Here is a 16,135-nt window from a genome sequence, read left to right as displayed (position 1 = left end):
TGAAAAATGTGTTTAAGGTCAGTAAATGCCTACACCTACACAATTCTTTAGCGTAACCTTTGACTATTAATCAATAGTCAATGGCGTAACATTGATAGAAAACTGTTCATATTAAATTAAGATTTTGCACACTTAATATTTAACAATTTCCTATTGCCTATGGTTTTTCACCTGAGATTCTTTATGGTATCCATTGAAATTTGTATGCAAGTTGTACATTCAATTAGTAACACGAATCAACCATAAATCATGACTTACCATTTATCAGCATTTATTTTTTAGTTGGAGGCTGGTTAACCAATCAACAAACTTGGTTTTAATTGGTATTTTTTTACGTATACCTGGTGTTTCTGTTTTTACATTACAAATTGGTGTTGGAAGAACGTTTGTTTTGTGCTACTGACAAGATCCCTATCAAGATAAACGTATAATAAACATAATATGCCAATTGATGGTGAGTCATAACTTACAGATTTTTTATAGTTGGTGAGAAAGGGTAAGAGACTTACTACCGTATGCGTTGCTGGTAGACATTTATACACTACATCACTGTGTGATTCGGTTCTGGTACATTCTAGTTCCGAGCCATATAATAAAAGATACGACACCAGAGCAGAACAGCCCGGCAATGATGCGCAGTCTCCAGTGATGTCTACTGCATTTGAGAGCAGCCACAATCCTTGTGACTTGCTCCCGAGTGTCGTCTACGCTGCCTGAGTTCTCTATCACGTAATGTGCTCTCTCACACTTCTGGTCCAGCGCCATCTGTGAGGCGATACGCTTCTTGGCCCGCGTCTCAGTCAGATTACCTCTCTCTATCAGCCGCATCAGTTGGATGTCTTCCTCACTGGAAAACCATCAAATTGAATAATATACAGTACTTGAGATAACAGTGATAAAGTAACTGCTATCATACTTGGGAATAACTAATAGAAATTCTATCGAATAGCACTATTAGTTAGTTTTTTTGGCTAACTTCTATTTTATTCGTTCGTTTTTAAATTAACTAACTAATAACTTCTATCAGTTACTTTTTACGGGACTAACTAATAACTTCTAACCAGTTAGAATTTTCAACTAACTTTCCCAATTATGCGGAAGCATCTCAAATACGGGTTATGTATTTCACGTGATCAGTGAGGGTTGCGTGCGGTCGTGAGAGGTCAGCGCCCTTATATACAAACAACGCGGGGGGTGGGGAAAGAGAAAGTCAAAGTCCAGTTGCTTTGGAATGCAGTGGGCCTGTGGAAGGGGTAGCGGATTTTTATCCCCCTGGAATTTTACCCCCTGGGCAAACGTGACGTCACAAACCAGGGGGTAAAATTCCGGCCGCGAACTTTTGAGTTTCGCGACATCAGCTCGATGGATTAAACGCGGAATTAAACATATATTTTCACGGTTGTGAGTTTAATCAGAACACATCAAATTATAAAAACCTAGAATGTACGGCCCGGATTTTTACCCCCCGGAATTTTACCCCCCGGAATTTTACCCCCGGAATTTTACCCCCTGACCAGATATAAATTAGTGAGAATGATTAATTATCGTCATTCAGTTTTAATTTGATGGTAAACATTTTATTATTAAGTAGCCTATCTTAATTTATATGTACCATTAACTAATCGAACAGGGTTTTAATATTAATTTTGGGATTCGAGTGTCAGGATTCGATCTTTGAAGCCAACTGTTGGTTAATATGATCAAAATAAAACAGCAAATTCTGTTTACTTAGTTGAGATTACAAAATAAATAAATAAAGATAGGCTACTAAATAATGAAATGTTTACAATTAATTAAAAAAAGAAATAAGAAAATCAATCATTCAATTTCTAAAATCAGCCAGGGGGTAAAATTCCGGGGGGTAAAATTCCGGGGGTTAAATTCCGGGGGGTAAAATTCCGGGGGTAAAAATCCGGCCCGTACATCTTCAGTTGCCTAAACGCTAGTTATATGGACAGGGGGTAAAATTCCGGTTTTTATCGCTAATCTAATTAACCACGCTCTGACTATTTTCATTAGACTTCCAAATCCGCGGGGGTAAAATTCCGGCCACGAACAAACTTTTGGCCACTCAGGTTACTACGTCATAGTGACGTCAGCTTTGCCCAGGGGGTAAAATTCCAGGGGGATAAAATTCCGGCGACCCCTGTGGAAGGGTAGTGACGGCCATTATCAACACCCCAAGCACTGATGGGTGGGAAGGGGAAATGTTTGTTTGGTGATTGATATATCATCTCAAGTGTCAAAACATTGTCTTTAAATGATGTTCATTATCTGACAAGTTTTATGTCATTTGTTTATGTTGTAGTAATGTAAAATGTGACAATGTTTGATTAAAACACAAGTACCAGGGGACCGATCTTGCTCGAGGTGTTTGATTTGTTCAAGAGGTAAAAAATAGAGCTTATAAGCCTACAAATATTTTCAGTCTTACTACGATTAATTAAGTAGTAAAGTCAATTCGTTTTTGTTAGACATCCACTTATCCTCAATTTAGTCTACAAAACTTTTTAATCTGGACGATCAATCTATAAAATGTCCACAATAAGCTTCAATCAATATAAAACTCATGATACATAACATCTGTTATCTGACGACCGTTATTGCATTAAGTCACTGGGATTGTGGAACGTTGCAACTATAATTACGGGATGGTGTAATAACGCATCAATTCGTGCGGTGCATCGTCGAAAAATACAAATCTCCTTGGCCTTTCCTTTAGATTTTTAGTTCAATGTCAGTGTATATTGTTTTGCAGTAAAACACTTAATGTTTTTGAACAGTCGTAATTATCCCTTTGGTTAGTAAGACATCATACAATGCAAATGTATTATACAAGCAATTTTCAATAGCATTGAAATTGGAGGAAATCGTAGGAGCCATTTTTTAAATCATATCGTGCGCAATGTTTACTCATATTATAGTATATATTAGTAACCAAGATGTGACATTAAAAAATACTTTAAAACAACTGCCCAACGAGCAGCTAATTTCTACTAAAACTAACTTTATTTTCTAATTCTATCAGTTAGTTTTTAAACTAACTAATAACTTCTATCAGTTACTTTTTAAACTAACTAACTTATAACTTCTATCAGTTACTTTTTACGGGACTAACTTATAACTTCTAACTAGTTAGAATTTTTGACTAACTTTCCCAACTATGACTGCTATTTCAACAGCACTTATCCACATACCTCCTTAAAAGTAAGTTTTTGCCGCACAAATACAAAAAGGCAATATTTAAATTTAAACATAATTTATTATTTACAAATACAACCATTTACTCATTTCAAACACGTATTTAATCAAGAGAGAGGTTTATTAACAGGAATTTTTAGAGTTCAACTAGTTTATCTGAGAAAATTTAAGTCCAGGGACTTAAACACAAAAAATATAATTATTTCATCCTAATATAGGACTTTTTAGGAAGAAGGTATAAGACATAAGTCACATCTCCTACTTAGTTTCCGTTACATAAGGTATATACAATCCTTAGATAATTATTAACGTTGCGTTTTCCGAGGAAAAACCAAATTCATGGATTTCTAAACTTCTGACGAGCGAGGAAAAGTCCTAACACTGGGCAAAAATTGTTATTGCACAGGGTATCTTCTTCCAACATGAGAGTGAGGGGGGCGGATGGGGGGGTCTTTGCCCTAGACACCAGCACTGGTGCTAAACACAACTTAAGTGTATCATTGATTGTTTCCTCTGTATCTTCTCTGTGGTTTACTTAAGAAAATTTCCAAAAGAAGGGCACACAAAAAAAGGCCACAAAATATGGTATTTTTTTCTAATATAGGATTTCATCAGAGAGTAGATTGATAAGAAATTTAAATTTAATTAATAACTTAAATAACTATCTCCCCTTAAATGCAAAATTCACTCTGATAGTTTATTTTTCCACTTTAAATGATTAATTTAATTTACAGACTTAAACAACATTGTAATCGATCGATCAATTTTTTTATTTTTAAATATCAGTTTAAATAAACACAGCACCTACCATGTAACAACTATAATTTTATGGATATAATCCAGCATTGCACCAGATTCAAATAGAAGAGGCAAATCCATTACAATGAACTGATGACCTGGAAGAAACATGCAAATTAGCACATGATTGACAGAAACACAAAGACATTACAATTAGTACTCTTTTGATTCTTAAAATATTCTTTTAAAATAAATATTTTGTTCCATATCTTGAATATGGATCAATTATATATATATCCATTTAGGTGAAATGTCAAGTAGAAGAGGCCCGTACTAATCCATTTTTTTATCTTGCTTTGAGGCATAACCCGATTAACATGTTCACTGCAGCATACATCAAACAGGGGCACGCCAATGGCGGCGAGGCCCAGGTGCGCCACCGAATCAGCGAATGCAATTGGCATTCAAATATTTCAGCCTGACGAATAACAAAAGAGCACCGGTGATTGTGCTGCGATACCTCGATAGTGGAGGTAGTTCACTGAAACACCCAAAGATAGCAGTACCTGAATCCGTAGCCAGTAAGAATAAGAATAAGAATCCTTTATTATTAGACACAGTTGTGCAATAGACATTGTCAAAGCTATAAACTAAAAAATGTAACAGAGTCATGAACATTAACACAGTGGACCTTAACAAAATGTAAAACTTAGCATATATCATCAACCTGTGTTACACAGTGTCTTTGTAATGTGGCTTGAAGAGAGAAAATCTCCAAAACCGGGACAAAAGCATTGCCAGACAGGATTTTACAAAGATTTTTAGTACCAACCTATACCAAAATAAAGCTCACTTGCTGCTACAGGCTGGCAACAATTATAACGTTCCCCAGCAACAACGGAGCTTAACATGAATCAATATATTGGGAGAGACCCAATGACTGGTAAACCCGGCACCCGCAGTGAAGGTGTTAAAAATGATTTATTCCTTTAATGATATATTATTTATTAATCACAGGAGCAGGATGAAAAGGTCCATGGTAAGTTGAATGAAGTTCTGGCAAAGTCTAAAATACTATTATTCATGGTTAAGTACAACTGAAGTGGAGGACTGTTGTTTTAAACTATATAGGTACAATCGTAAATCCACAATTAACTTGTTCGCTGCGGGCTACTATAATTATTGAAGTGCCTGAGCACTAGCACTGCACGCAACCTACTATACATATAGCACTGCGCTTCACTTACTAACATTGCCTCGGACAGTCTGAGCTCAGCATTCGGTGGGGAATGTTTTTATTGTTATTGTTATTGTGTGTAGTGCCGGTTTTGGACGTTATTTTAGTGCAATTCGTTTTTGAATTGGTTATTCTTGTATCAAATTAACATAGGTTAGCAATGTCAAACTTCCATGGTTTGATGTCATAACAAATTGTAAAACCCATACCGTAAACCACTAATTAGCTTGAGAAGGATGAGTTAAGCTTACACATTACTTATTAAGTTTAATAGGCATATAGGTAAGTTACATGTCCCAAGTTCAACTAGAAGAAAATATCAACAACTCACCTTGGAAAAAACATCTGACGGCAGCCCAAAGCAATTCTTTGTAAATCTCTGGATGAGTAATTTCATTTAATTTCCTCCTCTTTTTTGGGTCATCAAAAATTATATCTCCTAAAGCTTCCCTGTTAAGTTCTCCTGAAGGATGAAAAACCTCCTCTCCGAATTCTTGTCTTATTTTTTTCCATGCTACTTTTCCTGGTTCTACAACTGAAATTATCAACAAAATATATTTTCAAAGGTTTTTATATATAAAAACTATTTTCAATTAGGATAAGTTATTATAATTGTATATTATTTCATCACAAGGGCTGAAGGGCTTAAAGTGACTCTTATCGACCTAAGTTCTCCTCAGTCGGAAAATGAGCGAGGGTCAAAAAGACACATATTGTATGATGAACTATTTTCGTCATAAATTGCAACATTATTTGACAAACTAATTTAGAAAACGAAACTAGGCTACTTTTTATGTAAAGATAACCTCTTAATAGCCTATACCTAACTATTTCCAACTAGTTTTCAATTTTGCTTGCAAACTAACAGATGTTCAGTAAATTGTTTTGACCATTAAGATTGTGTTAGAGCAAATTATAATATTGATATGTTGAACAATTGACAAGAATGTAGGTAACAATAAGTTACTACCAAATTAAACAATTGATACGGTACATTATTATGATAACATGCGATTGCTTAAGCCGCGTTTACACCGAAGTTAGGAACACATGTTTACAACAAATGTTCCTAAAAACCCAAGAAACACTACTGTTTTAACAGAAACATTTTTTTATTTAGTGTTTACAATATAAATTTTGTTTCCCACTAAAAGTCGGTAGAGATCAAAGGGTGTTCAAAAAATTAGGAAATGTTTTTGTACTCCTATGATGTTTACAAAACTTCCCCACTACCCTCCCGCGCCTATCGAACACCACGAGACTACGTGGCACGCCCTCGGCGCTAGTCAGTCTTCGCGCTGTCATATAACTGAGTGCACTGTCTGCTACTGTAATTAGATGTTGTGTCATTCAATTATTCAAAAATTCAACATTCATCATCATTCAACAGGTCATTGCCACTGTATTTTGACCTGGCTTGTAGCGACGATCTCGCCCAGTACAAGTACTGTCTACACTGTGACGATAGGATTACACACGCCGCTTTGGCCAGTAAAAGATCCTCTTCTGTAAACATCTTGAGAGGGACTGACTGACTGACTTAGTGTTCTCGGGAACAGTGATTATATGTTTCCAACAAAATCAAAGAAAGGTGCACTTTATGTTGTAACAGAACAGAAGTTTTTTCATTTACTTGGCTCGATTTCTACTGAAATATTCCCTTAAAATTGTCAGATTTATTTCCTATTTAAATTACATTAATTTTCGTGAGTATACTAAGGTTTGCTTCTACAGGGAAGGTATTGAGGTGTGTTTCTTTTTCAATGTTGATAGTTTAGTATGAAACAAGATTTCCAAATTTGATAATTTTTACTCGAGTTATCACACTAACGGACATTGTATATAACTTAGGCTATATGAATTTGAACAGATGGTGTTTGTGGGCTCTGGGGACCTCAAAACAAAAGTAAATCAGTAAAACAGCTTATTCCCTAAGTATAATGTATGGGATATTCGCTAAAACCTGTAAATCTTACTCAATTGGATGGTAGCTTTTAAACTAACTTTAATATAGCCTAATGTGTGGAATTGTGGTCTTCAGGCAACAACTAATTTATGTCTATCTTGACAAACAAACTATTCTTCACCGACGTTTCGGCTTCGATGCATGTCTACGGGTGAACTGACTTCCACACGGATGAAGTCAGTATTTAATAGTCAATGATACAACTGAGGAATTTTACCTCCAAGAAATTAACCTGTGCCAAGTCCTAGTAATAACTGTCCTAAAGGGACCTAAGCAAATAAGCGTCTAGGCAGCCAGTGCAACTCTGAGGCTCGTGGATTAGATCGGAAAACCCCCCACCACCGTTCCGTGCCGATGGCGTGACGTCAACCACTACCTCAACCATACGGAGCTGACTCATGAGCCTTGGTGGTGTAATGGTTAGCGTGTCGGGCTGGTAATCTGGAGGTGCCGGGTTGGAATCTCACTGGTAGCACTAACTTTTTGACAAACATTTTTTTCATATCATCAAGTTTGGTTGGTTTGGTTAGGTTATGACAGTTTAATTAAATTAAAAAACTTAATTTAATTATTAAAAAAATATAAAATTGAATTTGAGACATTTTATTTATAATTTTATTTTTTAGATCAGAACTATTTTTTTGATTACCAAACCTTCATTAGGGTTTGTCATTATCAGCAAGTTTGGTTAGATTATGACAGTTTAATTATATTTAATTTAAATTTAACCTACAAACGATACGTTTTGACAGCGACAGTGATAGAGATAACAATTTTCCGCTAACAGTTAGGCTATGCTGATGCGCTGGTATGATTCGGAAGCGTATGACATGGTGCGGTGGTAGGGGGTGTTCTGATCCACGATCCTCGGAGTTGCACTGGCTGCCTGTGGTGTCCCATGAAATCATTTTGTCCAAGCTCAGGAAGTACGGGGTAACTGGTGTGTCCAGCAGACCATTACCTCCTATTTTGAAGGTCGTAAGGAAGTTGTCTCTCTCGGCGGTGCGACATCTGGTGTGAAGCTTTTAAGGCACGGAGTCCCCCAATGCTCTGTTCTTGGCCCCCTCCTTTTCACTAGATCGTCATAAATGATTTATCCTTAAACAATAAAACCTCTCTGTTTGCAGACGACACCACTTTGGCCACAAGAGACAGGGACCTAAACCAACTACGCACTGACGCAGAATGCCTTCTTGCTAGCGCAAAGGAGTGGTTCAATCAGAATTTACTCAAATAAATGGGTCGTTTCAAAAATTCGGTCACATTTGGACGTTGACTTTTTAGGAAATTAAACATGATAGAATGGTTAGTTTTTTAATTGCTAATGAATGTTTATGGCTCCCCCAGTATGTTACAGAAGTGAGCACACATAATTTTCAACTTAACCATAGTTAAGCCATAAAAAAAAAAATCACTTTTGTAGGGAGTGAAGTAAAAGTGTAGGGAGTGAGAAATAATGGCGTTTTGATTTTTAAATGTTTATTTCCAACATATTTTACTGCTACAAAAATTATGAATGAGCTTGAAAATTATTGCTAAGAGTAAGTGTAACATCACAAATAAGTCCAGTCTTGTAATTCAGTCTTAAAGTGAGCAAAATATATATATTTATTTATTGAACACATAAATTAACTGGCTAATTATATTTAAATATATAAATGAGTTTCATTCAGCTTGAAAATGAACAAACTATAGCCTAATTTATATTGACAAAACAAAATACATTGGCTGGCTTGTTTTAAAATTATTATTTAGCATTTAAATGTAAAGTCACAAGCGAGTTTTGTATTTTCAGTCTTTAGTAACAAAACATTCATTATGGTCTTAACACAATGAATTGGCTGTCTTTTTAACAACAACTGAAGTTAATTTAAATTTAACACTTCTTTGCTAAAAGTTGTAGGTAGATTCATAAGTTAATATAACTCACAAACTAAAACTACTTTACCAGAATACAATTTTTGAATAAAAATTCAAAATAAGTACGGTACGGTATTTTAGTACGTTTTCACTTTTCACAAATATTAATGTCTTCATCAAAACAGTAAACCACTTTTCTTTTGGTCATTATAATATGAGGTAGGGGAAGTATTGCGACTACATCTTCTAGTTTTACAGCACATTCGTCGTTTTCTTTCACTATAAATTGTTTGCGTGAGTGTTCAAAGCTTCTTAGACCGTTTACCCATAGTGAACCATTTTTCTGGTCAAGCTTCTCTACACTGCAAACGTATCGAAACGATTTATTCCCAAAACCACTGAATTGAACCAAGGCAAAACTTCCAGGGGCTGGTGTTTCAGTGGTTGACATATTTAATGTCGTTGATTGCATCTTGGCGACCTCAATTTGAGGCTGGGTAGAAGGCCCCGGATGAAGTATTTCATCGTTCAAAATCTCGCAGTCCACATCTACTATTTGGGTTGGAGAATGGATGTCCTCAGATATAACTCCAGAAAGATCATGAGTCCCCAGAAGATGCTTTTTGCAGTCAAAACAATGGAAGCAGCTTAATGTTCTCATTTTGAGTTCCTTTGGGTTGTCTTTTAGGAAAACAATCTGGTGGGTCTTCATGGTTCCTTTAAATGGAGGAAGAGATTGTGGAATCATTTGCTTGATAGCTTTAATATCATCTTCATGGACAACACAAAGTACTATATTTCGAGTATTTTCCTGCAGGACCTCAACCAATCTTGGCAGGCTATCAATGTCATGTCCTTGTGCAACAACTGTGTCAGCTGTCCTCTTCAAACAGCCGCCGATTCCATCAGGAGCTCCCTTCCCGTGACCAGCAGCTGAATAGTTCCATGTTGCCACAGAAATGTGGTCAAATGATGCAGTTATGGCACTACCCAGTAAATAGAATATAGTGCGATTTCTGTACTGAGTGGCTGGGCTATCTGAGAGGAAGTGAACAGCCTTGATTTTGGGAACAGTGTTTTTAATCATCTGAAAAACGGGCTGTAGATGAGCCCAGACTGCATGAGGCCCATGGTCTAAACTTTGCGATAAAGTGCACATGGATTTTGAAGATACTTGGCTGTAAGCATCTTTTTTAAAGTAAATTTCACAAGTGTGGAGTGTAATTTGTTTGCGACTTCCACCAAAATGAAACGACTGTACCTCTGAAGCGTATTTAAGTGAATAATTTTCACTATAATCCATGTGGATTAGTATTTCTTCTTCGTTCAGCCTCTTCTTAAGGAATCTAAGGGCTCGAAATTGGTGTGAAATGATGCCTTCATGGAATAAGAACTTAGGAAATTCTTTTTCAAACAAGTCAATGGCTTCTAAGGCTGTCATTGTTACAGTTTCTTTAACTGTGTGTTTGGTTTGCTTTTCTACACCATTTTTATTTTTGTATGTTTCCATTTTGTTTACCCATCTACGGAAACAAACTTCTGATGATCCATCAAATAATAAGTAGGGAACCATAAGATCTTTACAATTAGTGCAAGTTCTTTGCAAACATGACGGGTTTTGGCTGTCGCAGCACACAAGGTTAACAAGATCACTAGGCTGAGAATGGCCAATTATGTTAGCTTTGAATAAGCTTGAAGTTAGTAGCTCCATGTTTGCATGGATTGTGCACATACATGTGTCCCTTTCGTTTTGTTTGCGAGAAACGATCCAAAATGGTCTTAGCTTTGTGAAGGTGGTGTAGCTTATTTTGTAATCAACCTGCTTACAGAAGAGGGTGTGAAGCTTTTTAAGAGAACTTGAAAGAATTCGTTTTTGTTTTTTTACCTTTTTCTTTGTAATACAGTCCTTTTTCCCGGGACATAACTTTGAATGTTCATCATCCTCAAGAAATGTTTGCACGTCTTGTTTAACCTTATCACTTATCTTCAACATTTTTGTTCGCATTACGGAATTATTCGTAAGTAAAACACGTTTTTTCCTAAACACTTTTTCTGATATAGATCTCAAGCCTGATAGAAGACGATATTTTTTAAAAGTTTTGGTGTTCCCGCATACAATTTGTCCAAATTTTCTTTTTTCTTTTTTCAAAAGAAGTCCATTGAAACTTTCATGTAGCTGGCGTTTACAGATTTCACCGAAAAGTAGACGTCTCCTAACTTCTTTCTTGTCTCCAGATTTCATTATCCGAGCCACAATCTTACCCGGAGAATTCTTGTCAGTGCTTTTACTTATTTGATGTTTTAACCTAAAAAACTTTTGACGCCATTTGTTTGATAGTTTCTGTAATTCTTTATTCTTTTTCTTAAGTTTCACGTTGTCTCTTGCTACTTTAGCCCTATTTTTCTTCACTTTCTTTCTCCCAGATTTCCGTCGAGATTGAAGTAGGCCTAAGTTGTCTGGTATGGGAGCTTGGACATCGTTGTCACTTTCAGGAGGAGTGTTACTTGCCAAAAAGCTGACTGCCTTCCCTTGTGTTTTTTTCCTCTCGTAAGATCTTTTAGCCCTCTCCCTCCATGCCTTACGTTGAGCCTTCAGATCCCTTACGCTTGTGATGTCCTTCACTAATTTTACCTGACCTTTCTTCTTCTTCGTGGCATACTTTTTTCTTTCTTTTTCTCGTTCTATTTCTAGCAGTATCGGATCATTTTTTATTCTTTCTCGTCTTCTTTTTGCAGCTTCCTTCCAGTATGCCTTCATCTCAGCCTGGCTCCGTTTTCTTCGAGGACTCATGACTAACCTGGAATTAATGACTTTGTTAACATTTTGTATAAAGTTATATTAATTTTTTTCATAATACAGGCTTTTTTATTAGGCCATATTATTTAATCATCCATTAGTAATATGAATTATTTTAATTAAGTATGCATTCAATTTATTTTGAGTTCCCTTATTTTTTTTTATTTTTTTACCATATCATCCCCTCACACTCTTACAAAGAAACACCATTTTTTCATAGGCCTAATTAACTAAGCCGGTAAATGGAAATACACAAGTTGTAAATACGTTTTATCAACATTTAATCAACAATTTTATTCAAAAATTGAAAAAAATCTCACTCCCTACAAGAAATTTTCACTCCCTACAATTTAGAAATCAGTGAACATTGTAGGGAGTGAATGAGTAGGGAGTGAGGTTTTTACCTTTCAAGGTCATTACAGACTAGTCAACAATAGAAACTGGCTATTATGAAATGTTATCAATAAATGAGCAATTAACTGCACTTATTGTGTATTGTATAGTTATATTTCACTTACCAGTACGAAAATGCATCAAGAGTAGGTAGTGAGGGTCAAAAAAACCACGCATTTACTTGACTTTCCAGTGACTTCAGTAAATCTCACATGGAATGGTCTAGAAAAGTGAAACAAACCTTACAGACGCCATATTAGATCAGGGTTGCCAATAGCACTGAAACTGCATGAAAATTTCCCTTCTCTGTCAGTTGAAAATAATTATTGAACTTTTTGTAGGGAGTGATATTAAACTGTGTGACACACTTGAAACGAACGAAAAAGTTGACTTGCATTAGTCTAATTTATTTTTCAAAGGCTTATATTAATTCTAGACATAACATTGTTCCATAATATCTCAGTTTTAAGCTTCCAATATATATGTTCCACGAATAAGAGGTTATGAAAGTTACTTACCTCTAGCCAGTGACAGTAGTAGGGAGTGAGAAATCAGCACTTTAGTATTTTTTCCTGGATTCCCTGGTTGCTGTTTTCACCAATATACCCATGGTACTTCAACATCCTTATGGGTAGATCATAATAAAAATTTTAGATAAGAAACCCTGTGTTATTTGACCCTAATATTTTCCATTGACATAAATGAGACCGAATTTTTGAAATGACCCAAATGACGAGAAGACTCAAACACTGCCGTGTAGGTACACTCAAACCAGACCATCTGGGTGAAGAAGCTGTCAAACTCCTGGGCTTCTGGATTGACACAAGGTTAAGTTGGAAACACCAAATTAGCCTGGTATGCGTCAAGTTTGCCAGAGTGGTCTATCTCCTGGAGGAAACATGTGTTCGTTATCTCTAAACCGTACTTAATCACAGTGTACCATGCTCTCTTTCAAAGCCACGTAAGCTATGGCATCACACTCTAGGGCCATACAGCTGCAACACACAACATCTTGCTTCTTCAGAGAATGGCGTAGATGCGAGAAAAAAAAAAAAAAAAAAAGGCTTTATCACGATAGCTGGGCACAATTATGAACACTGTTAAAGTAGGTCTATCTTTAAAGACCTAGAAATGTTCTGACCATCTACAGCTAGAACATCCTATAAATACCATAGACTTAAAGAAAATTCAGCAAAACTCGCTCGATTTAAGTGACCAACATTCATACCAAACACGACATGGACATCTCCTTGACCTACCCAGATGCCGACTTGTCTGGACTGGAAAGGGTTCCCTTTACTACAGTAGTAAGCTCCATAACATGCTCCCAGTTAAAGTGTGTGAGCTGGACATTAGGGCCTTTAAAGATATACTGAGAGATTAACTTATCTGGTGGCCAGACCTTTATATTAACTAACTTAAGTGAGCTGGACGACACAAGACTTTTTAGCAACCTGCGTCATCTTAGTTAGCTTTCATGTTAAATAACTTAAATAGCATAAGAAGTTACTTGACACAATCCCTTCCGACTTTGTTGGTCCCCGATGCAGTATTCAAGTAGGTTTCATTAACTTAAGTATCGAGTAGTAACTTATTTCTAGCAGTAAAAATTAGTGAGTCCTCTAGGATATCTAGGCCTACTGCCAAAGTGAAGACATAACTTACCCTAGGCCATGGCAAGCAATGCTCTACAAACATTTAACTTAGGCTAATGGTCACATGTCTTTTTGAAGGGGTGAACAGACCGTTGTATATTATGTAAGTTGCGCCTAAATCTAAACTTTAGAGCTAGATACCTTATAACAACCACTCATTTTACATCAAACTTAACCCTCCGAGGGTCACGCGTCAAAAAATCGACGCACAACACACTTTGTGTAGGGTCACGCGTCTAGTTTAAGACGCACAAACATCGTTTACGGCGAAGGCTCTATGACTGACTGAATCGGATTGAACTGGATCGAGTTAGGTATCGTTCTTTCCGTAATATTCTAAGCTTTCTGCAGAGGTCTGTCTCTAAGCGCTATTCATTTTAGTTCCGAAAATATTGTAGCAGACAGCTGACGTGCGTGTATTTGTAAACAGCTAGGTTCCCCCGGACCGATGACTGATGTGTTTTATTACGTTTATCATTCTTTTAGTGTTAAAAATCAAAAGTAGTGATATACGTGGTGCATTATAAGAAGATTTAAGTGGTTTTGAAGTGCTGGTTGATGATCCTGAAGAAGTAGGTAGTGATATTGATGTAAATTATCAGCCAGATTCCTAGCTATGGTTAGGCTATGCATTCTTAGCTAAACGCTATATACTGAAATCAGTTTTTTGCCCATAACTTATTTATTTGCAAATCTACTTCCTTATATTATTATATATTTGTAATCCTCATAAAATTTAGAACAAAGTGGCTATTTTGAAATATTTATAGGCCTATAATTTATACAATTTCATTGAGCGCGAACTTATTTTTTTTTTTTAAATTTTCAAAATTATATTTTTTTTTTACCAAAAATTTTTTTTTTTTTAAATGTTCCTTATGTTTTATATATAATATTGAAGCCCATGATTTTCCAAACAAAATGGTATATAGAACATTAGAATTAACATTGTTTTAAGCTTCTCAGATCCGTTTTAATAAAACCTTGCAAATGCGCCAAAAATAGGTGGACATTAAGGCCTAAACTATGGACACTCGGAGGATTAACTGATTTAATGTTATTTGTTACTAACATAAGAATTGATGATAGACCTAGCCTAAGCTATGCCTTAATCCTTGTAAATAATCAATTATTTTAAATAACTTACCGTAACTTAAATAGCCTAGGCCTTGGTCTAGCTTAATACCTACAAATAATTATTTTACTACCTTCCTAGAACCTACCTTTTCTGGCCATCTTATCTGCATCTATCACTGGGATCCCATATTCTTCAAACATTTCACTTACAGTTGATTTTCCAGTGGATATACCACCAGTTAGGCCTACGATAAACATGACTTTCAAATTGCTTTGACCAAGTCTAAATTACTAATCACAGATAATTTGATTTGAATCAAAATGAATTGCAATTTGCAGTTATATAATAAAATGGAATGTTGCTGCGAAGTGCGAAGTATTAAAAAGATTAAGATTGCTATAACATAACCTACTGAGTTCTGAGTTCAGTGAGTTGATGTTTAAAAGTTAAATCTATCATGAAAAACCAAACCACTTTTATTTACATTAACAGCTGTTTTGTTTTGTTTACCCGAGTGTTTTCCTTCCTTAGAGCCTAAGCACAAAAACTGTACTGCCAGACTTTGGAATAAGAAAAAAAAATTATTTGACCATTGATTATAGGAGCTTTACAATTGGACCTCATAAAGAGAACATGTAATCTGTGAATTAAGCCATGTGTGGAAGTTAATAAACGTTATGTTGAACCAGTAGAATCTGTATATTTATTAATAAAGCCCCACTTGCAAATAAATAATTAATTTAATGAATCCAAATCAGAATATACTTAACCTTTATTAACTTTAAGTTATTTTTAATTAATATCTCTTGCTTAAGGAATATTAAATAAATGACTAAAGTAATATTGGAAAGTCTGGATAAACCTAACAGAAATAGAACTGACTGTACAGTTAAGTGTCATATCCCTGAATCTGTCCTAACAACATAAGTTAAGGTTTAGTTCATGGTGGGTTTAGGATCTTGTCCGATGAGATGATTAAAATTGACGAGAAAGGCAGCTCCAGAAAGTATTACTAATGAAAGGTTTTGTTTATCAATCACCCAAGAATGAGAGTTTCCACTGATCACTTGCTAGGTATACAAACACCGTGCCAACAGACGCATCGATAAGGAAAAATCGTGTTGAAATGTTCCATTTCAATCGTAATCCAAAGATTGATCTTGAAAGGTATGTAATACCATAGATAAAACATACTCCGTGATATCTATGG

The 16,135-nt window shown here is 35.7% G+C and overlaps 1 protein-coding gene across 1 annotated transcript; it reads right to left on the bottom strand.

Annotated features, from left to right (window-relative positions):
• Nucleotides 1-516: 516 nt before the first annotated feature.
• Nucleotides 517-15,351, bottom strand: LOC128992561 (dephospho-CoA kinase domain-containing protein-like). The gene is made up of 4 exons (XM_054416199.1): nucleotides 15,071-15,351; nucleotides 5,508-5,711; nucleotides 4,010-4,097; nucleotides 517-847 (listed from the first exon to the last, which is right to left on the bottom strand). The coding sequence occupies exons 1-4, from the start codon at nucleotides 15,180-15,182 to the stop codon at nucleotides 547-549; spliced, it is 705 nt and encodes a 234-aa protein (XP_054272174.1). The 5' UTR covers nucleotides 15,183-15,351; the 3' UTR covers nucleotides 517-546.
• Between the last annotated feature and the right edge of the window lie 784 nt (nucleotides 15,352-16,135).

The sequence above is a fragment of the Macrosteles quadrilineatus genome, unplaced genomic scaffold (assembly GCF_028750875.1).
Source record: "Macrosteles quadrilineatus isolate MER2022 unplaced genomic scaffold, UCM_ALF_1.0 Scaffold_4__1_contigs__length_99947679, whole genome shotgun sequence".
Taxonomy (NCBI): domain Eukaryota; kingdom Metazoa; phylum Arthropoda; class Insecta; order Hemiptera; family Cicadellidae; genus Macrosteles; species Macrosteles quadrilineatus.
Note: the sequence above shows the minus strand (reverse complement) of the source record. Positions and strands in the feature narration are given on the sequence as shown.